Below are 20845 nucleotides of genomic sequence, written 5' to 3' on the forward strand. Positions count from 1 at the left end.
CGCGGGCCGGCCCGGCATGGGGACCCCGTGCCCCGCCAGCCCCGCCGCCGGGCCGGGGAGAGCGCCCCGGGCCCGGCTCCCGGGCGCCCCGGTGAAGAAGCCCGGCCGCCCGCGCCTCCGGAGGAAGCAGCCGCTGCGCCCGCGCTCACCGCCCGGCGGCTCGGGCGGCTCCGGCTCCGGCTCCGGCTCCGAGGGCGCGGGCGGCCCCGGGGCGCGAGGCCCGGCCCCGCAGCCGGCGCAGCTGGACCTGCGGACCTTCCGCGACTACGGGCAGAGCTGCTACGCCTTCCGCCGGGCGCGCGAGGGCCTCTTCCACGCGCGGGAGGCGCTGGCGCGGCAGCCGCAGGTGAGCGCCCTCCTCCTCCTCCTCCTCCTCCTCCGCCGCGGGCCCTGCCCCGGCCCCCGGCCCTGCCCCGGCCCCCGGCCCTCGGCCCTGCCCCGCCAGCCGGGCCCTGCCCCGGCCCCCGGCCCTGCCCCCGGCCCCCGGCCCTGCCCCCGGCCCTGCCCCCGGCCCTCGGCCCTGCCCCGCCAGCCCGGCCCTGCCCCTGCCCCCGGCCCCCGGCCCTGCCCCCGGCCCCCGCCCCGGCCCTGCCCCGGCCCCCGTTCCCCGGCCCCCGACCCCCGGCCCTGCCCCGCCAGCCCGGCCCCCGACCCCCGGCCCTGCCCCGGCCCCCGGCCCTGACCCCGGCCCCAGCCCCCGGCCCTGCCCCGGCTTCCGGCCCTGACCCCGACCCCGGGCCCTGACCCCGGCCCCCGGCCCCCAGCCCTGCCCCCGGCCCCCGGCCCTGCCCCGGCCCAGGGAGGGGCCGCGGTGCTGCGGAGCGCAGGGCCGGGCCGCTGAGGGACCCGCTGGTCTCCCTCAGCCGGGCGGACCGGCGGGCGGCGGCGCAGAGGGCAGCGGGCGCAGACCGGCCGGTGGAGTCGGACGGCTCCGGGGGCCGGCGAACTGCTCCCCGACCCCCAACCCCGACGGAGCCGCGTCTTCGCCTGCGAGGCGGCCCCGCCCCGGGGCTGGAGCCGGGCGGGCGGGTCCGGGCGCCCAGCCGGCCCTTTCGCAGCGGCCGGCCCGCGCCGCCCGAGCTCACGCCTTCGCTCGCACCTCGCCCCCGGCCTCCAGGGGACCGGAGCCCCGGCTCCTCGGCTCGGCCCTGCCCGGCCCCTCTCCGCCCGCAGGTCACCGCCGAGTCGCGCTGCCGGCTGCTCAGCTGGCTGATCCCCGTGCACCGCCGCTTCGGCCTCTCCTTCGAGTCGCTGTGCCTGGCGGTCAACACCCTGGACCGCTTCCTCGCCACCACGCCGGTGGCCGCCGACTGCTTCCAGCTGCTCGGGGTCACGTCCCTGCTCATCGCCTGCAAACAGGTACCTGCCCCGGGTCCGGGCCGCCGCTCCGCGGGCCCCCGAGCGCGGTAGACGGCTGCACGCGGTGCGCCCCTCTCGGCCTCGCCCCGGCCCCGCCCCGCCCCCACAGAGCGGGGCTGCGGCGGCCCCGCGGCTCCCGTCTCCCGCGGGCAGTGGTTGGAGAAGGTGGGAGTCACGGCCGTCCCGCGAACGGGAGGGGGCCGGTTCCTCCGGGCGGCGGCCGGGTGCGGCGCGGGCCGCGGGCGCGGCGGGGCTGAGCGGCCTGTGCTGCAGGTGGAGGTGCACCCGCCGCGCGTGGAGCAGCTGCTGGGCCTGTGCGGCGGCGCCTTCTCGCGGCAGCAGCTCTGCAACCTGGAGCGCATCGTGCTGCACCGGCTGGGCTTCAGCCTGGGCGCGCCCACGCTCAGCTTCTTCCTGGAGCACTTCACGCACGCGCGCGTGGACGCAGGGCTGGCCGCGGCCCCCCGGGCGCTGCAGACGCAGGCGCTGGCGCGCGCCGTGGCCGAGCTCAGCCTGGCCGACTACGCCTTCAGCCGCTACGCGCCCTCCCTGCTGGCCATCTGCTGCCTGGCGCTGGCCGACCGGCTGCTGGGGCTGCCGCGCCCCGTGGACCTGAGCCTGGGCGGCCACTCCGAGCCCGAGCTGCAGGACTGCCTGGCCCAGCTGCGCCTCCTGGTGGCCATCAACGGCGCGCCCCTGGCCCACGTGCTGCGCCTGCAGGCAGGCGACCAGGGCGGCCTGTCCGCTGAGGGCCCCAGCTGGGAGTGAGGGCGCCCTGGCCCAGGAGTCGGGCGGCAGGAAGCTGAGGGTCGTCATGGTTGTGTGGTTGTGTATTTATTTTACTGAGCCCCCGGGAGAGCGCCTCTCCTCAATAAACAGGCTGTCTGGCCGACTGCTCTGTCCGGTTTGTCTGAACGTCCCTCTGGCACAGGCTGGTCCTGGGGGATGACGAAGTCTGGGCACCAGGAGCAATCGCAGGCCCTCCCCTCAGCTTCATGCCCTGGCGTCTGTCAGAGCCCAGGCCAGCCAGGCTGGAGCGCCCCTTTCCACCAGTTGCCGGCCGGTGCCTGGTTTCCTGGCTGGGGCACACACCTGGGTTGCAGTCCCTTGTGAGGCACCCCTAGCTGTTTCTCTCACATCGATGTTCCTCCCTCCCTCCCGCTCTCAAAAACCAGTAAGAACCCCACCAGGTCCCAGAGGTCCAGGTGGCTGGTTGCGTTACAAGGTGAGTCAGTCACTTGTAGGCAGGGATCCTGTGACCCCCCCTCTCCTGTCCCAGAACGTGGATGGCTCACCCCAGAGGTGTGGAGGGTGTGGGGATACGGCAGCCGGGAACCTGCAGCCGCCCCGCTGCCTAGGGGGAGAGGGTGCCCACCTGGTGCCCACAGTGCCCGGCCGGGAAGCCTTGGGACTGGCAGGCCCGGGCACGGAGGGAGCGCTCCCGCCCCGCACAGGGGCTGTGCAGGGTAGGGATGGCCGCCACAACCCAGCCTGCCACCTGCGAGCACCTGGTCCCAGCCCAGCTCCTCACACCTGCTACACGGGAGCCCAGGGCGCCGGGCATCATGGTAACCATGGCTACCATGGGTGCTTAGGGTCAGGCAGTGTGCTCAGCGTGCCTCATTTCAGCCCAGTCCTAGGAGGACGGACCCTGGCAGCGGAGCAGGTGAGGAGGCGGCGGGTGCTCCGCATCCAGGCCCCTCAGCCACCTGCTCAGCTCCCACCACGGGGCTCTGCGAGGGGCGTGGCCGCACCCCTCTCTAACCCGCTGTTGAGAGCCACCTGAGATGGCTGTGAGGCAGTTAGTGTAAAGCACCAATTAAACAACTGGGGCCCTCGCCGGTATGGATAGAGCGTCAGCCTGCGGGGTCCTGGGTTCGATTCTGGCCAATGGCACATGCCTGGGTTGTGGGCTGGATCCCCAGTAAGGGGCGTACAGGAAGCAACCAATCAATGATTCATCATTGATGTTTCTATCCTCCTTCTCTGAAATCAATAAAGAAATATAGCTTTAAAAAATAAATGGGGACTGAGGTCCGTTGGCTGAGTGACCTTCAGCAAGTCTCATCGCTGGGCGGAGTATCTCCTGTGAAAGGGGGATCAGAGCACTTATCTGCAGGCGGAGGTCTGCATTTAAGGTCCCCGGTGGGGGCCCAGCGCGCAGCACGCCTCCGAGGAGGCCGGCGGCAGCCTGCACTGTGGACGGAGGGGATCACGGGGAGAAACCTGGAGACAAACGGAGATAAAGCAGGTGCAGGAAAACGTTCCCACCCAGAGGCGAACACACTGCTGTTCATGATGCTGTTTATTCAGACTTCCTGGCTGGTTGAAGAAGACATTCTGTTCATTAGAGGAAGTCTAAAGACGTGATCAGTATGCCCAGACAAAATGCAAACACATTCAAAGCAAAGCAGAGTGAGTCTCCTTGCACCTCTCTTCACTAGCCCCTCCCCCAAGCTCTCCCCAGACAGGCCCCTCACTCTGAGCCCTCAGCACCCTCTCCTCCTGAGAAGGCCGTTCCCCAGTATGCAGGGTGGTCTCCTCCTTGGCTGGGGAAGGGGATGGGATCCCGCGCTGACGGGAGAGGCTGGTCTGTGGTGGTAAGAAGCAGGTGGATAAGTTCCTCTCCAAATTCCAAAGTGCCCGCCTCAGCCAGGCGGGGGCGGGTGGCAGTGGGAACAGGCTCTTCACGTGATCTGGGGAGGAGCTGTCTCCCCAGCGTTGCTCCACGCAGCCAAGGTGTGTGGTCACCTCCTCCAGGTCCTGTGCCACAGGTTTCCGTAGAGCCAGACCATCAGTGATCATGGCCATCAGGGATCCGAGGACCACGGGTTGGCGACCGCTGCTCTAGGACAGGGGCCAGCAAACCGCGGCTCAGGAGCCACATGCGGCTCTTCGGCCCCTTGAGATTTTAGCAAAGGCCAGCTGAGGAGTACCCTAATTAAGTTAATAACAATGGGCCTACCTATATATCGTGTTTCCCCCAAAATAAGACATCCTCCGAAAATAAGACCTAGCGCATGGAAAGATAAGACATCCCCTGAAAATAAGATCTAGCACCGAAACCGGTTTGGCTCAGTGGATAGAGCGTCAGCCTGAGGACTAAAAGGTCCCGGGTTCGATTCCGGTCAAGGCCATGTACCTTGGATGCGGGCACATCCCCAGTAGGGGGTGTGCAAGAGGCAGCTGATCGATGATTCTCTCATCGATGTTTCTAACTCTCTATCCCTCTCTCTTCCTCTCTGTAAAAAGTCAATAAAATATATTTAAAAAAATATAAGACACTGTCTTGCCGAAACCGGTTTGGCTCAATGGATAGAGCGTCGGCTTGGGGACTGAGAGGTCCCGGGTTCGATTTCGGTCAAGGGTATGTATTATACCTTGGTTGTGGGCATATCCCCAGTGGTGGGTGTGCAAGAGGCAGCTGATCGATGACTCTCTCATCGATGTTTCTAACTCTCTCTCCCTTCCTCTCTGTACAAAATCAATAAAATATATATATTTTAAAAAGACACTCTTATTTTCAGGGAAACAAGGTAGTTTGTTTAAAAAATGTGGCTCTCAAAAGAAATTTCAATCCTTGTACTGTTGTTACTTGGCTCTGTTGACTAATGAGTTTGCCATCTCTGCTCTAGGATACAGTTCGTGTACAACACCCGTATTTTTCTGCCCCAATGTGGAACTCACTGATGGAAAATCAGCCTGTTTTGGAAAGTCGGTGATGGTCTCCATGCATAGAGATCACCCTGAAACCTAGCTGAGAGCCCCCCTACTTTACAGACTTGGGATTTGGAGTGAAGAGGGGAGTAGGGATGGGCTGGCCAGTGGCTGGCTGCTCAGGAGACTGAGCCTGGACCAAGCCCTGGGAGGCTGAGGTGCAGCCCAAAGGTTCCTAAGGCAACAACATCAATTCATCCAGCCAAGCACCAGTCACGTGACACCGTCACAGCAACATGCCTGAAGTCAGCTTGTTTTCCCTGAACAATTGGGCTGCATGCACCCAGGGGAGCCAGTTCTGATCCCCTGCACTGACCCCAACGGTAGAGCTGGTCCCGTTACTCTCCATCCCGCCCGGGGTCCTGTTTACCTCCATCACCGCTAGCTGTTTGTTTGTTTCATGGCCAGACTCCATGCGGCAAGGGAAGGGCGTGGTCCAACCTTCTGGGTTTCATCCCACTCAACTGCATGCACCTGAGCCCTATCAAGCCCAGGGCACGCAGGCCCGTGGAGCCACGTCCGGCCAGGTTCAAGCTCACAGCCACAGCTGCTGGCTCTCCTGGCGCTGGAGGTCTGTCCGGGCTGGAACCTGTCCAGACGCTGTGGCCACGCCCCACAGCTCACCGTCCAGACCCCCAGGTGTCAGACACACACACAGGTGCCAACAGGAGGCCCCACCCCGGACCTGGGGGTTCTCCTGGGGAGGAGGGGCTGCTGTGATGGGAATTCCCGGGGTTCCCTCTCCCACAGAACCCTGCGGGGGGCCGGGGAGGGAGGTGTGCAGGCTGCCCCCGCGCCGGCTCTGGAGCCGCGTTCAGCTCCCGCGCGGGGGATGGAGGGCCAGGTGGGGCGGGGGATGGGGTGGAGGGGGACCGGGTGGAGGGGGGCGGGGAACGGAGGGGTGGAGGGGGGTGGAGGGCCAGGTGGGGCTGGGGAAGGGCTGGAGGGGGGGATGGAGGGAAAGGGGGGCCGGGCGGGGCGGGAAGAAAAGGGCAGAGAGGCCCCGCGGTTCCTCCCGCCGCCGCGCGGGAACCCGGCCCTGGCGCTCGGTTTGGCGCGGCCCCGAGGCGGCGGCGCCAACACCCGCCAAAGGCCGGGCCGGGAGCCGCCGGCGGCTCAGCGCCTCCTGCGCCCGCGCGTCCGCCGGGCCCGGCGCCTCCTCCGGCGCGAGCGCCCCTCCCTCCCTCCGGTCCTCCCCCCGGTCCTCCCCGCGGTCCTCCCCGTTCCCCATCCTCCTCTCCCCTCTTCCCTCCCCCTTTCTCCCCTCTTCCCTCCCCCCGCACCTCAGTCCCCGGTCCGCCGCCGCGGGCCCGCAGAGCCGCCGGCGGAGCGCGGGGTGCGGGGTGCGGGTGCGGCCGGGCCGGCGGGGACCAGGGCGGAGGCGGCGGCGGGATGCAGGCGCGCGGGGGCGCCGCGGCGGGACGCCGGGCCTTCGGCAGCCTCTGCCCCAACCGGATGCCGGAGCTGCGCGGCCCGGCCCCCGGCAAGCCCGGGCGGCTGGAGGGCAAGGTGGGGGGTCCCGGGCCCGGGCGGCTGGAGGGCAAGGTGGGGGGTCCCGGGCCCCGGCGGCTGGAGGGCAAGGTGGGGGGTCCCGGGCCCGGGCGGCTGGAGGGCAAGGTGGGGGGTCCCGGGCCCCGGCGGCTGGAGGGCAAGGTGGGGGGTCCCGGGCCTCGGCGGCTGGAGGGGAAGGTGTGCGGGCTGGAGGGGGTCCCCGGCGGCTGGAGGGAAGGGGGCCCGCGCTCACCGTCTCTGCCCGCCCAGCTCGTTCCCCCGCGGAGGGTTCGCCCCGGCGGCGGCAGGGACCCGGGGTCCGGGTGCGGGGACCCCCCGGGCGCCTTGCCCGCGGCGCTGCCAGGTGAGCCTCGGGGAGGGGCGCGGCCGGGAGGAGGGGCTCCTGGCCCGGAGCAGGGGCTCACGGCCCGTCCCCGCAGCCTTCGCCACCATCGACCTGCAGGACCTGGCCGACTGCTCGCTGCTCGCGCCGCTCGCGCCCCTCGCGCCGCCCGCCGGGGACCCGGCCGCCCCGCAGGTACCCCCGCCGCGCCCCCGCCCCGCGCCCTCCGCAGGCTCGTCCCACCTCGACTTCCTCCCCCTCCCCCGGGCACGGCTCCTGCTCCAGACCGGGCTCCGGGCCTTCCGGCCTCCCCCCTCCTCCCCTGGAGCTTCCACAGAGGAAGGGGTGACGGCTCCCCAGGGACAGGGACCAGGCGGGGAGGGGAGCGCACTGGCTCCCCTGGCTCGCTGGGCTTCTGACACGCTCCCAGCTCCCGGTTTCCCGGTCCCCTCTGGCCTCCCACTCACCACCCTCACCCCGGCATCTGAGGGGCGGAGCTCTGGTGGAGACCGGAGGGGGTTTGCCTCAGGAGGAAGGGGGTGGGGGATAGAAGACCCGGAGACCCGGCAGGAGGCCCGTGGGCAGCGGGCGCTTCTGAAACGTTTCCTCCCCACAAAGGCTGATGCTTCCCTCTCCGGACAAAGAGGCATTTGCCTGTTGTTTTTTTCCCCCCAAAAAAAATACCGTCTCTGCTTCCTCCCGCGGTGCTGCTCGCCTGGGCTGGCCCTGCCCCTGCCCTGCCCTGCCCCGCGGGGTGGCAGCCTGCTCCTCTGGGACCTGCAGCGCCAGCAGGCCCCCAGGCCTGGCTGCACGCAGGGAGGGTGCAGGCCAGCTTCCTGGCCTCGGGCTGGGACGGCCCGCAGCAGGCCTCACACCGGACTCCCTAGAAGACAGGACGGCCCACAGCTGGAGTAGGTGGTGGGCAGAGCCTCCCAGGCCTCCTGGGTGCTCACAGCTTGGGACAGAGCCCGGGGCCGGGGCCTCGGCGGAGTTGGCCACCGAGAGCAGAGGTTGTCCAGGCAGAAGGTGAGCAGGGCTCGCCCTGCGGAGGCTGGTCCTTTGTTCCTTTAGTTAGACCCAGGTGCTCAGACAAGGAAGGACTCTGGCTCATTTCCTCGGACCCACAGCTACACACGCCCCCATCCAAGGGTTTGCTTTGCCGGTACAGGAGCCTGGCAGGCCCCCCTGGACCTGTGCTTACCTCTGGGACTTCACGTTTGAGGGCGTGTCCTGTGTCCGTCTGTGTGTGCATCTGTGTGTGTGTGTGTCCTGTGTCCATGTCCGTGTCTGTGTGTGTGTGTTTTGCTGTTGTACTTGGAGAAATGCCAGGTTTTTGTCTAATTGGGGAGCTAACACTCAGAATCTGAGATCAGAGCGCACATCTCCGGCCCAAGAGGCCAGCACTCTCCTGGAGAGACAGAGCGGACACAAGGGGCGGACCAGGGAAGGCCCCCTCAGAGTCCGCTGGCCGGTCCAGGCTCCCTCACATCCCCATCCCTCCGTCTGGGGGATGCGGACGGACTGACAGGTGCTGGGGGCGCTGGAGGTCTGCAAGCTCCCCGCCCCGACACGGCTCCCGGCCTGCCTGCCCCGGCGCAGGCTGCCCTGAGAGACGCCGAGGCTGGGGGTGCAGGGGAGGAGGACCCGAGGCGCCGGCCTCCCCCGGGCCCCAAGTCCACTGCGGAGCTGGCGGCGGCACTGGGCTCTCAGCACCTCCCCTGCACCGCGGAGCCGCACTCCCGGGCTCCTCCCGCCTTCCCACGTCCTCGAGGGGTTCTATCGAGTCAGGTGCTCGGGAATGAGGGGGGAGGCGCCTGGCCCCACCGGCCCGCGCCCCGCGCACAGCACAGCCAGGGGCGCGCGGGTCCGATGCCGCAGGTGCGTCGCCTCCGGAGACTCAGTCCGACTTTCAGGAAAAGAACGCGGCTCGCTCCGCGCCACCTCTGGCCCCACGTCCCTCCCCTCCGTGTTGGGCGGGAGGTCTGGCTGCGACCCAGCCTCGGCGGGAAACGTGGCCTCGAGGCACAGCCCGTGGGAGCCCCGCGCTGCCTGCCGGGCGCGGGCAGGAGAGGCCGTTCTCCCCGCGGCCCCCGGGCGGGGCCGGGTGAGTCCGCGCTGCGGTTCCCAGGGCGCAGGCCGCTGATTGGCTGGCAGCTGGCCAATGGGAGCGCGGCTCCAGGAGGGCCGGTGAGTCCCTGCCGGGGTTCCCGGGCGCAGGGAGCGCACAGGCCGCTGATTGGCTGGCGACCGGCCAATGGGCGCGCTGGAGGGGCGGGGCGGCTGCGCGGAGCTCCGAGGCACCCGGCGGGACTCAGAACCCGCGGTGGTGCCCGGCGGCCCTCGCGGCCGCCCCCGCCCCGCCCCGCCCCGCTCCCCACGGCGGTGCTCGCCGCCGGGCCCCGCGCCTCAGGGGGGGCTTCGGCTCTCGGGGGCGGCGAGGGCGGGCGGGCTCCCGCGGAGCCGGGGACGGCGGCGGGGCGGGCCGCGCGCCCCTGACCCCCGCCCGCCTCCCCCAGAGCCATGGCCCGCAGCCGGCGGCGGCCTGGGACCCGCAGGACTTCAGGGCGACGGTGGAGGAGCTCCTCGCAGGCAAGTGACGCCTCGGGCGGTGCGATGAGATGGGTCCCCGTCCCGTCCGGCTTCGTGCCGCACCCTGGTCCGAGGCGCCTGTCCCGGCGGGCGGCAGCGCACACGGGGCGGCCAGGCTCCCGGACGCCGGGGGACCCGGCCTGGCCACGGAGGAGATGCTCGCGGGTCCACAGCTCCGCTTCGGCGTGTGGGCTCTGGGGGGGCCCTCTCCGCGGGGGGACCGGGAGGGGGAGTGACCTGGGCAGGACCCTGGCCCCAGGCCCCGTGAGACCCGCTGGGGAGCAGACGGTGAGCACCCGCCGGGTGCCCGGTGCCAGGCGGGAGGGTGCGGGGCGCGGCGCTTCGCCCGGCAGCTCCGGTCCGGTCCGCTCAGCCCCGCTCTCCCGCAGACTCGGCCCCCTGGCTGTCGCCTCCCTCGGCCGGCGCCGACTTCCCCTTCTCTCCGGGCGACCCGCTGCCCTTCGGGCCCTGCCCCTCGCCGCCGCCGGCCCCGGCCCCGCCGCCGGAGCAGTACTGGAGGGCGGTGGCCGACCAGAGCCGGCGGGCGCTGGGGGACGCGCTGGCGGAGAACAGCCAGGTAGGGGCCCGCAGTCCGGGGGGCGGGCTCCCCAGTCGGGCTGGAGGGACCCAGGCGGCTGCCAGGGCTCCCCCTGCGCTCCCAGCCCCACCGGGTGGGGACAGTCTCGCCCGCTCGGCTCCCCTCGGGCCGCGGCGACCAGGAGGCTCTGGGGGCCGGACTGGCTTCCCTCTCAGCTCCCTGGACCCTGGACGTGACAGGCCTGCCCTTTGGACCGGAACCCCCCCCACCCCCCCGTCCTGCTGGGCAGGGCGGAGGGAGCGCCGGGCCGGGAGCGCATCCTGTTAATAAAGCCCCCGGCACAGCTCAGCTCGGGCCGGTGTGAGGCCCGGGCTCGTTCCTGCTCCCGCGGGGCCATCGGGTCTGGCCTCGCTCACCGGCTCCTCCCGCAGTTGCACGCGGCGCTGACCCGGAAGCAGGAGGAGATCGCGGCGCTGCGGGAGCGCAACGTGCGGCTCCGGGAGCTGGCGGGCCGGACGCGGCGCCTGGCGGCGGCGCTGGACGTAAGCGGCGCGGCGGGCGGCGGGGAGCGGGGCGGGGAGTGGCCGGTGCACCCGCTCCCCGCTCGGGCCCCGTGCCGTGCGCCCCGCGGTCCCAGCGGCCCTCCGTCTCCCGCAGAAGCTGATGGTCACGCAGCCGCCGGAGGGTGAGGCGGCCGGGCCCCGCCCGCCCGGGGCCGCGGCCAAGCGGAGCCTGGAGGAGCTGCCGGGCGCCGCGGGGCCGGACTGCGCGGCGCTGGACGCCGCGGCCCTGGACGCCGCCCTGCGGGACCTGGCCGCGCGCTGCGAGGACCTGCTGCGCGGCCGCGACCCCAAGCGCCCCCGCCTGCAGCCCGCGCCCTCCAGCCCGGCCCGCCCGGGGCCCCTGCGCGGCGCCTTCCGCGGGCTGCGCACCGCCTGCGGCCTGAGCCGCGGGGAGCCGGGGGCGGGCGGCGCCTTCTGCACCCCGATCCGCAGCCACGGCACCATCCGCACCCTGTCCTTCCCCCAGGGCAGCGCCTTCACCATCCGCACGGCTGGCGGGGGCTACAAGTTCCGCTGGGTGCCCAGCTGACCCCGTTTCCCGCCTTCAGGGCCAGAGGGGCTTCGGCCGAGGGGCCGTCCTCTAAGGAGAAGGTGCCCCGGCTTCCCGAGGGAGAGGGGGGCCCTCCCCCCAGGTGAGGTCCTTCCGGCGGGAAGCCCTCGGAGGAGCGCAGGCCAGGCCGGCCCGCCCTGAGCCCGGCCCCAGGCCGGGGACTGGGCTGCCGGGATGAAAGGAGGAGCCCTGCCCCACGCGTCTACAGGGCCCCCGAGCTGCCCGCCACGTGCGGTTGTGACGCCCACCGGGTAACGGTGTGCCATATGGGAAATGTTTATGGTAATTTTAAGCACAGCTTCGTCTGAACAGGAGAGCCGCGGGAAAGCTTTCAGAAGCAGAAGCTGTTGTAAGCACAGCCCACATCAAAGTTCGTATTTCCGGCCAGAAACCAAGCGTGGAGTCTGCAGAAGCAGAACTGTGAACCCCCTGGGGAGAGGGGTGCCCCTCCCCGGACGATTGCTTTTCTGGGACCTTAGACGCACATACAGTGCGGCCTTCCCTGGACCTCTCTGCCTCGGTGTGGCTTCCTTTCCCTCTGTGTGAGATGATGTGTGTAGCCTGTAACCCAGTTCTTAACGTGGGGGTGCTTGTGTGGGGCTCAGCCTGGGGCGTTCCCAGCTCTGTTACCCCCATCCCTGCAGAGGGGCTGCCCGCTGGGCACAGGGCTCCAGTGATGGGCCTGGGCGGGCAGAGCCGGCTCCTCCAGTTCGCCTTGCCGGCTGTCATCTGTATTTAGCCATTCAGAAGAAGAATGTGATAAAAGAGACATGTTTCCTCGAGTTTTGTCTAACAAATCAACTTAAATACACACTGATGGCTCAGATCCTTATCCACTCACTATAAAGTTAACACGTCAGGACTAGAAACAAGAGTCCTTACCTCCTCCTGGAAACACACGCAGCTTGCAACTCCTTGCTATGTTCACACAGCATTAACTTTAAGGACTGGGAAGTTAAAACTTCATATGCATGTTTTCTATTTGCCTTGTGCCAGGATTTGAAAAAAGTCTGTTTCTTGCTGCCACTTAGATTACAGACCTATAATTGTTCTGTTGGCCACTGGCCACTCTCCTGCTTAAGCATCTTCCGTTTCTTGGGGGGCAGCTCTCCTGTGAACTAATGGCACAAACAACCAACTTTGCATTACTTAACAGCTGCTGAGTTTAAAAAATCATCCATTCCACAGGCACTTATTGCATGTTCCTGTGTTTGAAGAATGAATGTCAAACATCCTGCAGACCAGAGGGGAGAAAGGGAAGCTGGGATTTCTGTGCCGCTTAGGAAACTAAGCAATTAGCAGAGACCAAAGACATTGCTTTGCCAGCAGCTGAACTCCGGTATTGCACAAACAGCGTAAAACTCCAAGCCCAACAACAAACAAAGGACCCACAGGTGTTGCTACTTACAGAAACTTCAGCTTTAATTCTTTTGTCTCTGGGCTGGAAGCGAGACATGTTTGTGTTTAAATTTGGAAAGTTTTGCCGAGACCCAGTCTTAGAGTAAACACTCGGAGGTGAGTGGCTTAGCCTGAGGCACGTGAGGTCCTGGAGGCCGGCCACGGCCACGGGGAAGTTGGGGGGAGTGGGGAGCATGAGGGCAGCGGGGCGCCAAGAGCAGGTGGAGGAAGGGCGGCCACGCGTTAAACGTCCTGTTACAAGGACTTGGGGGCAAATGCAAGTGCTGACTGACAGGAGAAGGAGCTTCGTGGGGTCTCCGCATGAAGAAGCACGAGCATCTTTGGGCCACGGGCCCGGCGGGAGGATGGCATTGGTGTCTGCTTGCTGTGTTCACCGGGGCAAGTACAGGGTCCTCGCCTCTCATGTTCACTGTTCTGCGCGGAGTGCGCCAGCCTCCAGTCCTCTGACTTTTCTCACAGGTCCCGGGCGTTCAGCCTCCTGTGGACTCAGCGCTCGGAGCAGCTTGCTTTGGGCGCTGGGACACGTGTCTGTCCCCTCTCTTCGCCTGTCACTCACGTGCCCGGCTTTATACCTGTTTGACTCGCTAATTTCTGCTAAGATGTCAGCACAATATTTAAGAAATAATGTAGACTTTCCCTTAGGTTAGGCCTTTTAGGCTAAAACAAAGATTCTAAAATGTGCTTTAATGGTGAAAACTTTATTACAAAATGAAGCATTTTTTTTTCTTGTTGCAAAGTCAATAACTGCAAACAAAAGGAGTAACAAACACCACATTGCTCTCGCTTTGATGGGAACTTCCAGACATTGGGTGGTATACACACAAATATACACTGAAAAGAGCAGGGATATGTCATCGTGTGCACATGTTCTCCTACCTGGCCGTATTGATGATTCTCTTATGACTCTTATTTCTTAACTATTGTGCTGGCTGCATTTTATTATATGGACGTGGAATGGTTTATTTAACCTACACCTGTGGCTGGGTATTTAAGTCTTCCGGGGTCGTGAACATTTCTCACTTCTTCCCAGAGTGAACGAAACTCTAAGTAAAGGGAAGCCAGGCATTGACTCCAAAACCCAGCCTTTGGGGCCTTTTGGTGGCCGAGTTTTTAGTTCTGTGGTCCAGGATAAACCTGGGCATTGGGAGGCAGGAAACAACGGCCGGAGGAGGAGGGTCGCACTGATCTAATCTGAAGAAGCAGAAGCTTGCAGAGGGCTGTGTCAGATGTACTCACAGAAGAGAACGTCCCACACTGTGTTCCATCACGTCCCTCTCCCAGTGTCAATGCCGGAACTACTTCTGTCCGAGAGCCAGCGGGCAGCAGGGCGGTGGGAGGAGGAAGGACCGCACAAGAGGGGAGGTAGTTATGGCATCTCAAAGGGGGAGAGCAGCATAGAGCCCACAGTCACTGTGCAGTTCCCATAAATGCCTGCCTGGGATCCTCTGGGGGACCTGTGCTGCTGCTCTAAGCCTGGAGGACTGACAGCTCCCCGGGCCTCACTCTAGTAAATCGAGTCCCAGTCCGTGTGTACTTGTCACTGAAGTGTAAACACATTGTGTGGAAATTTTGACCCAGTCGCTCAGTTGAGTAGGAAACAGTGGCTGGCTGCTTCCGTGTGTACACAGGTATGTTTGCTCACTGGGCACGTATGTTTGGCAGTATTTCCTTTAGGTGTGATGACTGGACAGTCCTACATCCCAGGAGAGTGTTCTGGCAATTAAAAAGTGTGTATATATATATATATATATATATATATATATATATCTTATTGATGCAGAGAGGAAGAAAGGAGAGAGAGCAACATCAATGATGAGAATCATTGATTGGCTGCCTCCTGCACGCCCCCTACTGGGGATCAAGCCTGCAACTGGGCATGTGTTCTTGATCTGAATCGAACCCAGGACCTTTCAGTCTGCAGCTGATGGCTCTGAGCCAAACCGACTAGGGCTCTGGTCGTTTTTTGGGTGAAATATCTAGGTGCTAAAGCTGTAAACTCTCTAAGAGACTGAGACTGGCAGCACCTGGCCCACAGCCCGCCCTCAGCTCCGTGCTGGCCTCACTTCCCAGCCCCGTGAGCAGGAAGGCGCTGCAGGCTCAGGCTGTGTGAGCTGTGGCTTCTCACGTTCGATGACCACATGGCCTGTGTCTTGTTAAACCAGGTCTGAGTATGAGGGCTGTTTGGTGTTAACAGGAAACAAACAGAAAATGTCCCTGGTGTGCACCTTCCTTCCTGTTTGTAGCAGGCACAGTAAGGCTGTTACTGAGTCAGGTCTCCAGGTAATAGGCACACGTCATATCTTGTCTCTTTACATGTGATTTCTGGGGGGAAAGCAGAGAAATGAATTTATTGTAACTTCCATAGCAAAATCAAATGAGTTAGTTGTGAGAGCCAAATATTCTTTTTTAAATATATATTTTATTGATTTCAGAGAGGAAAGGAGAGAGAGAGAGAAGCATCAATGATGAGAATCATTAATTGGCTGTCTCCTTCCTGCATGCCCCCTTCCGGGTGTGTTGAGCCCTCATCCCCGGCATATGCCCTTGGCCTGAATTGAATCTGGGACCTTTTAGTCTGAGGGCCGACGCTCTATCCTCTGAACCAAACCGGCTAAGGCCAAATATTCTTTATTGCACAGCTGAAGTTTGTATGAAAGTGCTGTAGGGTATAAAGTGCTCAGCGCAGGGGCTGAACATAGTCAATGTCCAATACAGTTTAGCTATTAGCTTTTTAAAGGAAAACAATATCTTAATAGAAAAACTCGCTCAACAAGTACAATAGGTTTAATAGGCAATACATTTATTCGGCCATAAGTCTAACCCCCAAAGGGAGGAGGAAGAATCGCAACGAAAGGAAATGGCAATGAAGAGGATGGAAGGCGTCTGGGTAACAGACCCATATCCCTTGCAATCCTTTAACCCAGGAAGGTCGTCCCAGGTTCCCTTAAAATGCTGATCAGAGCCGGCCACGTCTCCTTGCTCACAGCGCCACCTGCAGGCGGGGGGAATGTCATCTTACTGCAGCTCCTGCTGGAGGGCGCTGGGCCAAGTCCCCCAAAGTCAGGCAACTTAGTGTAATTGGTCACCACCCCAATGTCTGTTAGTGTAATTGGTCACCACCCCAATGTCTGTTAGTGTAATTGGTTATCACCCCAATGCCTGTTAGTGTAAATGGTTACCACCCCAATGTCTGCTGATTCTTGCCACCCCCTGCATTCCGTGCAGAAACCAACATGTGAGCTTTGAAATTTTGATTAAAAATCAAATTACAAACTGATTAGAAATGAGTGGTTTCTAGTTGAGTTTCCTTGGGAACATCCTACTTAGAGCCTCACATATCTTTTTTATTTTTATTTTGTTTTGTTTTTTAGCCTCACATACAAAGTACCCGTTTTTATTACCCATTGAACAGTCCCTATTGATCATTTGTGCTCCCTTAACCCGTCTCATAAGGAAACCTTCCCTTCTAGGGAGTGAAAAGTGGGATTCAGCCGTCACTTATTCAGGGAGGTGACGGAGGGCGGAGGGGGAGGCCTCCAGAATGGCTAGGAGGAGGGCTCCCGGGCCCAGTGGGCGTGCGGGCCGCCGTCGGGGAGAGGGTGGCGGCTGTGAATCAGTCAGCTCCCACCCATGTCTTGTCCAGTCCCGCTGAGGCCTCTGGCTGGCCCCTCAGCCTGTAGGGTGCCGGCGGGATGTAGGGTGCGGGTGAGAAGGCTAGTGCTCTTTCCATCTGCACTCAGCGCTTTCTACGTGAGCACACTGGGGAGAGGGGCAGCCACATGCCAGGTGAGGACGAGCAAGGGGGCCCGGCCTGGGGGGACCCACTGCTCTCCTCCGTTCCGTTCCACTCCATTCGGCTTCTCCGGGCTCCCCGTGATTGTGGGCACAACGGACTCAGAGCCGGCGCTTCCTTTGCTCCCCAGACGAAAGCTCAGGTCACACACGGAAGGTTGGTGGTGAGCACAGACCGGGAACACGCTGAACGCCTGCCCTCTGGTGACGCCCACCAGACGGAGCAGCGCCACGGCACCGGCACCGCTGCTCAGTCACCTCACTGTGGAGCCTGGTGCGGGCCAGACTCACCCACCGCCTACTGTGTGCCAGACCTACTGCGCGGGCTTTGGACCCGAGGCGGCTGTCATTCCAGCACTTTCAACATCAGCCACGTGGTGCTGTCACTCTATCCCCAAGGGAAGGCTTTGCTTTCGGGTTCGGGTTGGGGTTGTATCCTCTCTCCTGGCCATCATCGGAATGAGCATCCGCTCGGAGGGGACACTCCTCACAGTTACAGGCCGGAGCTGTGCCTTAAAGGAGAGCCATGTTTCACCGCTGACGGCCTCGGCGACCGGGTCTCCCGCGCTCCGGCACCTGGCCTCCACCTCACCTTTTAGGTCACAATTTAAAAATTTTGAGTGGACCACATTCTTTTTTTTTTTTTTAAATCCTCACCTGAGGATATATTTTTATTGAATTTTAGAGAGAGTGGAAGGGAGGGAGTGAGGGAGGGAGAAACAAGGATATGAGGAGACACATCCGTGGGTTGCCTTCCACACTCCCCAATGGGGCTGGGATGGACCCACAGCCCAGGTCTGTGCCTTTGACCTTGACCAGGAATCGAACCCTCGGCCTTCAATGAGCAGGCGGGGCTCCAATCACTGAGCAGGGCGCTGAGGTCTGCCTTTGGGGCCCTGTGGTCCTGGCTCCATGACTGTGAGATGTTCACTGAAAACCGGCCGTTGGGGGGAGCCTCTGTGAGCATCGGATGGAGCAGACCAGCGCACCGGTGCTGTGGGCCCGCCCGCCCGGGAGGGAAGGGTCCAGGCAGGGAGTTTGAGGAGCTTGTGGAAAAGGGAGCTGGCATCGCAGGGTCAGAATGGGGCGGGGGAGGGCGGAGGGGGGCCTGGAGGCAGGAGGCCCCGGTGGTGAGGGGAGGGGGTGCTGGGGCAGGGCGTGCAGGGGAGCGGGAGAATCTGACCTCAGTTCTGGGGGTGAGGGAGAGCCTTGGGGGCCTGGGGCTGCGGGGAGACTGTGACTCTCACCGAGCCTGTCCCTGGCCTCCCTGCTCCCCAGAGCCCTCACCCTGAGCGAATGGGCGGTCAGTGGATGGGCCCAGGCTGCATCCCCAGCTGCCGGGCAGCTGGTCACCTCCGGGGAGGGGTCTGGAGGGGGTGCGGGAGGGCGGGGCAGGGCCGGCTGGGGAACAGGGGAAGGAGGGTGGACGGTTGGGGAGGAGGGGGACAGGACCCAGCTCCGTGAGGGCGATGGGGGGGGGGGGAGTGGTAACGGAAAGGGCGTGGGGCCAGGCGTTCCCGTGTCTCTCGGATACAGATTTGTGCCTCCCGCGCCCCGGCCCGCACTCCGCGCCCCGCTCCCGCCCACCCGCGCTGGAGCCCGGCCAGCCCGCGCGGCCCCACCGGCCCCCCACCGGCCTCCCCTCCCCACCGGACCCCCACCGGCCCCCCCACCGGCCCTCCACCGGCTCCCCACCGGACCCCCACCGGACCCCCACCGGCCCCCCCACCGGCCCTCCACCGGCTCCCCACCGGCCCCCCACCGGACCCCCCACCGGACCCCCACCGGACCCCCACCGGACCCCCACCGGCCCCCCCACCGGCCCCCCACCGGACCCCCCACCGGCCCCCCACCCGCTCGGCGGGCGCGTGCCGGGCGGCGGTTGAGCTGCCAACGGCCCGGCGCGGGAGGCGGGGCGCGCGGGGCGGCGCGGACGGCCGTTGGCGGCGCCGGCGGGGGGTGCGGGGAGGCGGCGAGCGCGGCGCCGGCGGGAAAGCAGCGGCCGGACGCGGGGAGCAGCCGGCGGGTCGCCAAGGAGAGCGGTTCTGGGGGTCACAGCCCGGGCGCAGGTTGTACATGGGGCGGGGGCCGGGGAGGGGAGGCCGGCCGGGTCACATTGTGCCGGGGGGCAGGAAGCTGCGCTGCGGAAGCCAGGGACCCCCTCAGCGCCCCGGGAGCCCCGAGACCTGCCCGCAGCCCCCGCGGCGGCCTCCCGCCCTTTCTCCAAACCCAGGTCCCCCGTCCCGTTCCCAGGCCGCCCGCACCTCCTCCGCCGGGCGTGTGAGTGAAGAGAGGGGGTTCCCTCCAGCCCTCTCCCGGGTCCGCGGGACCCCCTGATGGTAAATGGGTTCAATCGTAAGTTTGATTTAGGAAAAGGCTACAAACCTGTTGCAAAGCATTCCGCCCATCCCAGCTTCCGTGAATGTCAACCCTTCCCATCCCCGCGGCACCCAGACCCGAGGACAGGAGCATCAATCCCTCCGCTACCCAACCTCCGGCCGGCCCTCCGCTCCCGCAGCCCGGCCAGGCCCCTGCGCCCCGAGTCCGCCGGAGCCGTGCTCACTCTCCCGGCCCGGACACATACTCGGGGCTGACGCTTTTGAAGGGCACAGTTCGACACTTATTTTTTTTAATTCTTTTAATTTGGGTTTGCTTAGTATTTTCTCAATTTTAAATTCAGGTTAGGTATTCCTGGCAAAAAAGATAACCACAAAAAGATGCAGGCGTCGCGGGGGCACACAGCGCCACGGCCGTCTGTGGGGCAGCGCTTGGCGGAGGGTCTGCCACGCGGTGCCTGGAAAGCTGTGATGTTTCTCCGTGTCCCGCCGCCCGGGGTCCCCGCACATTCCTGCTTCCCGCTGCAGCCGGCAGGGGTTTGCCAAATGGCCATTTTTTTTTCTTTTCTGATTTCATCGTTGCAGTGTTACATTTTATTCTGAATATTTAAACGCACAGTGACGTTTTGAAGGAAGATCCTGGACTTTTTCCTTCTACTTTACATTAGGAAAAAGGGCATTTGGAGGTTGTGTGAGATGCTGTGGAGCTAGTAGCTGGATTTGACGTTAGGCATAGATATTACTTGAATTCTAAACGAGCAATTCACCATTCTGAGTCCCTGTGAAGGCCTGGACTCTAAGATAATCCCAACGCACACGGGCGTCCAAGCCCATTCATGGAATCGGGCCTCGGGTCCTTCACTCGCACCTGTTGTTACAATGGGTAAACGTAAAAGCATATTTAAAAATAGAACAAAGAAAAGCCTTCACTGCTAGTTCCAAGGTGGTGCTGTTTTTAGCTGACATTTGCAGAAACGGATCTTTTAAATTAGGAGTGTCGAACTCAATCAGAGAAGGGGCCAAAATCTAAAATCCAGCCTAAATCGCGGGCCGAATGGTTTACTGAACAGTCATAAACTGTCATTGTGATGGAAACGCAGCGGAGTGCAGTGATGACAGCGCGGTGCGGGCCACATTGCAAGGCCTGGCGGGACGGATTTGGCCCGCAGGCCTTGTGTTTGACACATGTGTTTTAAATGAACAATAGGCTGCCTGCCATCAGGGACATTTCGCTGTTTCTCCTGCATGTGCATGTCTGCAGACAGGGCTTCCTGGAAGCCGGAGGAGGACTCCCGGCGCGGCGGCGAGCGGGCTCCTGCGGGGAAGCTGTCTCCCATCCGGGCCCTGGGATAAACGGCGGCGTTTGCAGGTGAATCAGCCCGGCAGCGCCTGCCCTCCGCGGTCCCCGCGCCCGGCCCAGAGTTTGGGGGGGCTGGGCCGCCGGGGCTGGGGGGGCCCACGCGGACGTGTTTGCCTCCGGACGCGGGGCGTGAACCCCCTCCCCGCCCGCTCCCGCTCCTCCGCCCGCCGGGCCGCGTCCGCGAGAAAGCTGGGCGCCCGGAGCCGCGGGGCGGGGCGGGGCGGGGCGGGGCGGGCGCCGCGGGGAAGCCCCGCTGACGTCACCGCAGCGCCGGCCAATGGGGCGCGGCCGAGGGGATTCCCGCGCCCGAGGCCGCCGCGCCGGCTTCTTAAGGCGCCGCGCCGGGAGCCGCAGGGGCTGCTCCGGGAGCCGCGCCGGGAGCCGCAGGGGCTGCGCCGGGAGCCGCGCCGGGAGCCGCGCAGGGGCCGCGCCGGGAGCCGCGCCGGGAGCCGCGCCGGGCGCCGGGCAGGGAGGCCCCGGGTGCGGGATCGCCGAAGGCGCGGCGAGGCGCCCTGCAGACCGGGCTCGCGGGGGCGGCTCCCCCTGGAGCGCAGTCACCGCCCCGCGGAGGCCCCGCCGGAGCAGCCGTGGTCCCCGCTCCCCGGGCCCGTGTGGAGGGCGCCGGGCCGGTGCCCCGCAGGCGGGAGCGGTTGGAGACGCCCGACGCCGGGGTCCCGGAGCCAGAGGGGAAGGTGCCTGTGGGTCCCCATCCGCCCCCCGCACACCGGCTCTGGCCGGGGAGGGGGTCCAGGCCGCCGCGCGGTCCGTGTGCGGCCGCCCGTACAGCC

General features: G+C 64.9%; 2 protein-coding genes across 2 annotated transcripts; both read left to right on the plus strand.

Moving 5' to 3' along the window:
* On the plus strand, positions 1-2160 carry CCNO (cyclin O). Its single transcript, XM_036409562.2, has 3 exons — positions 1-346; positions 1174-1359; positions 1633-2160. Exons 1-3 carry the CDS (start codon positions 17-19, stop codon positions 2125-2127), a joined length of 1011 nt encoding a protein of 336 aa, XP_036265455.1. The 5' UTR covers positions 1-16; the 3' UTR covers positions 2128-2160.
* A 4308-nt stretch (positions 2161-6468) lies between these two features.
* MCIDAS (multiciliate differentiation and DNA synthesis associated cell cycle protein) lies at positions 6469-11129 on the plus strand. The gene is made up of 6 exons (XM_036409563.1): positions 6469-6931; positions 7008-7105; positions 9427-9499; positions 9889-10076; positions 10469-10579; positions 10695-11129. The coding sequence occupies exons 1-6, from the start codon at positions 6469-6471 to the stop codon at positions 11127-11129; spliced, it is 1368 nt and encodes a 455-aa protein (XP_036265456.1).
* Positions 11130-20845: the final 9716 nt, after the last annotated feature.

This window comes from Pipistrellus kuhlii, unplaced genomic scaffold (assembly GCF_014108245.1).
Source record: "Pipistrellus kuhlii isolate mPipKuh1 unplaced genomic scaffold, mPipKuh1.p scaffold_m20_p_4, whole genome shotgun sequence".
Lineage (NCBI taxonomy): Eukaryota > Metazoa > Chordata > Mammalia > Chiroptera > Vespertilionidae > Pipistrellus > Pipistrellus kuhlii.

What these genes read in the sequence shown, in the direction of transcription:
- CCNO (XM_036409562.2), top strand. Translation starts at nt 17, where the DNA reads ATGGGGACCCCGTGCCCCGCCAGCCCCGCCGCCGGGCCGGGGAGAGCG. An exon ending in CGCTGGCGCGGCAGCCGCAG is followed by an intron (nt 347 to 1,173) that starts GTGAGCGCCCTC and finishes CTCCGCCCGCAG; the next exon opens with GTCACCGCCGAGTCGCGCTG. An exon ending in TGCTCATCGCCTGCAAACAG is followed by an intron (nt 1,360 to 1,632) that starts GTACCTGCCCCG and finishes CCTGTGCTGCAG; the next exon opens with GTGGAGGTGCACCCGCCGCG.
- MCIDAS (XM_036409563.1), top strand. Translation starts at nt 6,469, where the DNA reads ATGCAGGCGCGCGGGGGCGCCGCGGCGGGACGCCGGGCCTTCGGCAGC. An exon ending in CTTGCCCGCGGCGCTGCCAG is followed by an intron (nt 6,932 to 7,007) that starts GTGAGCCTCGGG and finishes CCGTCCCCGCAG; the next exon opens with CCTTCGCCACCATCGACCTG. An exon ending in CGCTGGCGGAGAACAGCCAG is followed by an intron (nt 10,077 to 10,468) that starts GTAGGGGCCCGC and finishes CTCCTCCCGCAG; the next exon opens with TTGCACGCGGCGCTGACCCG.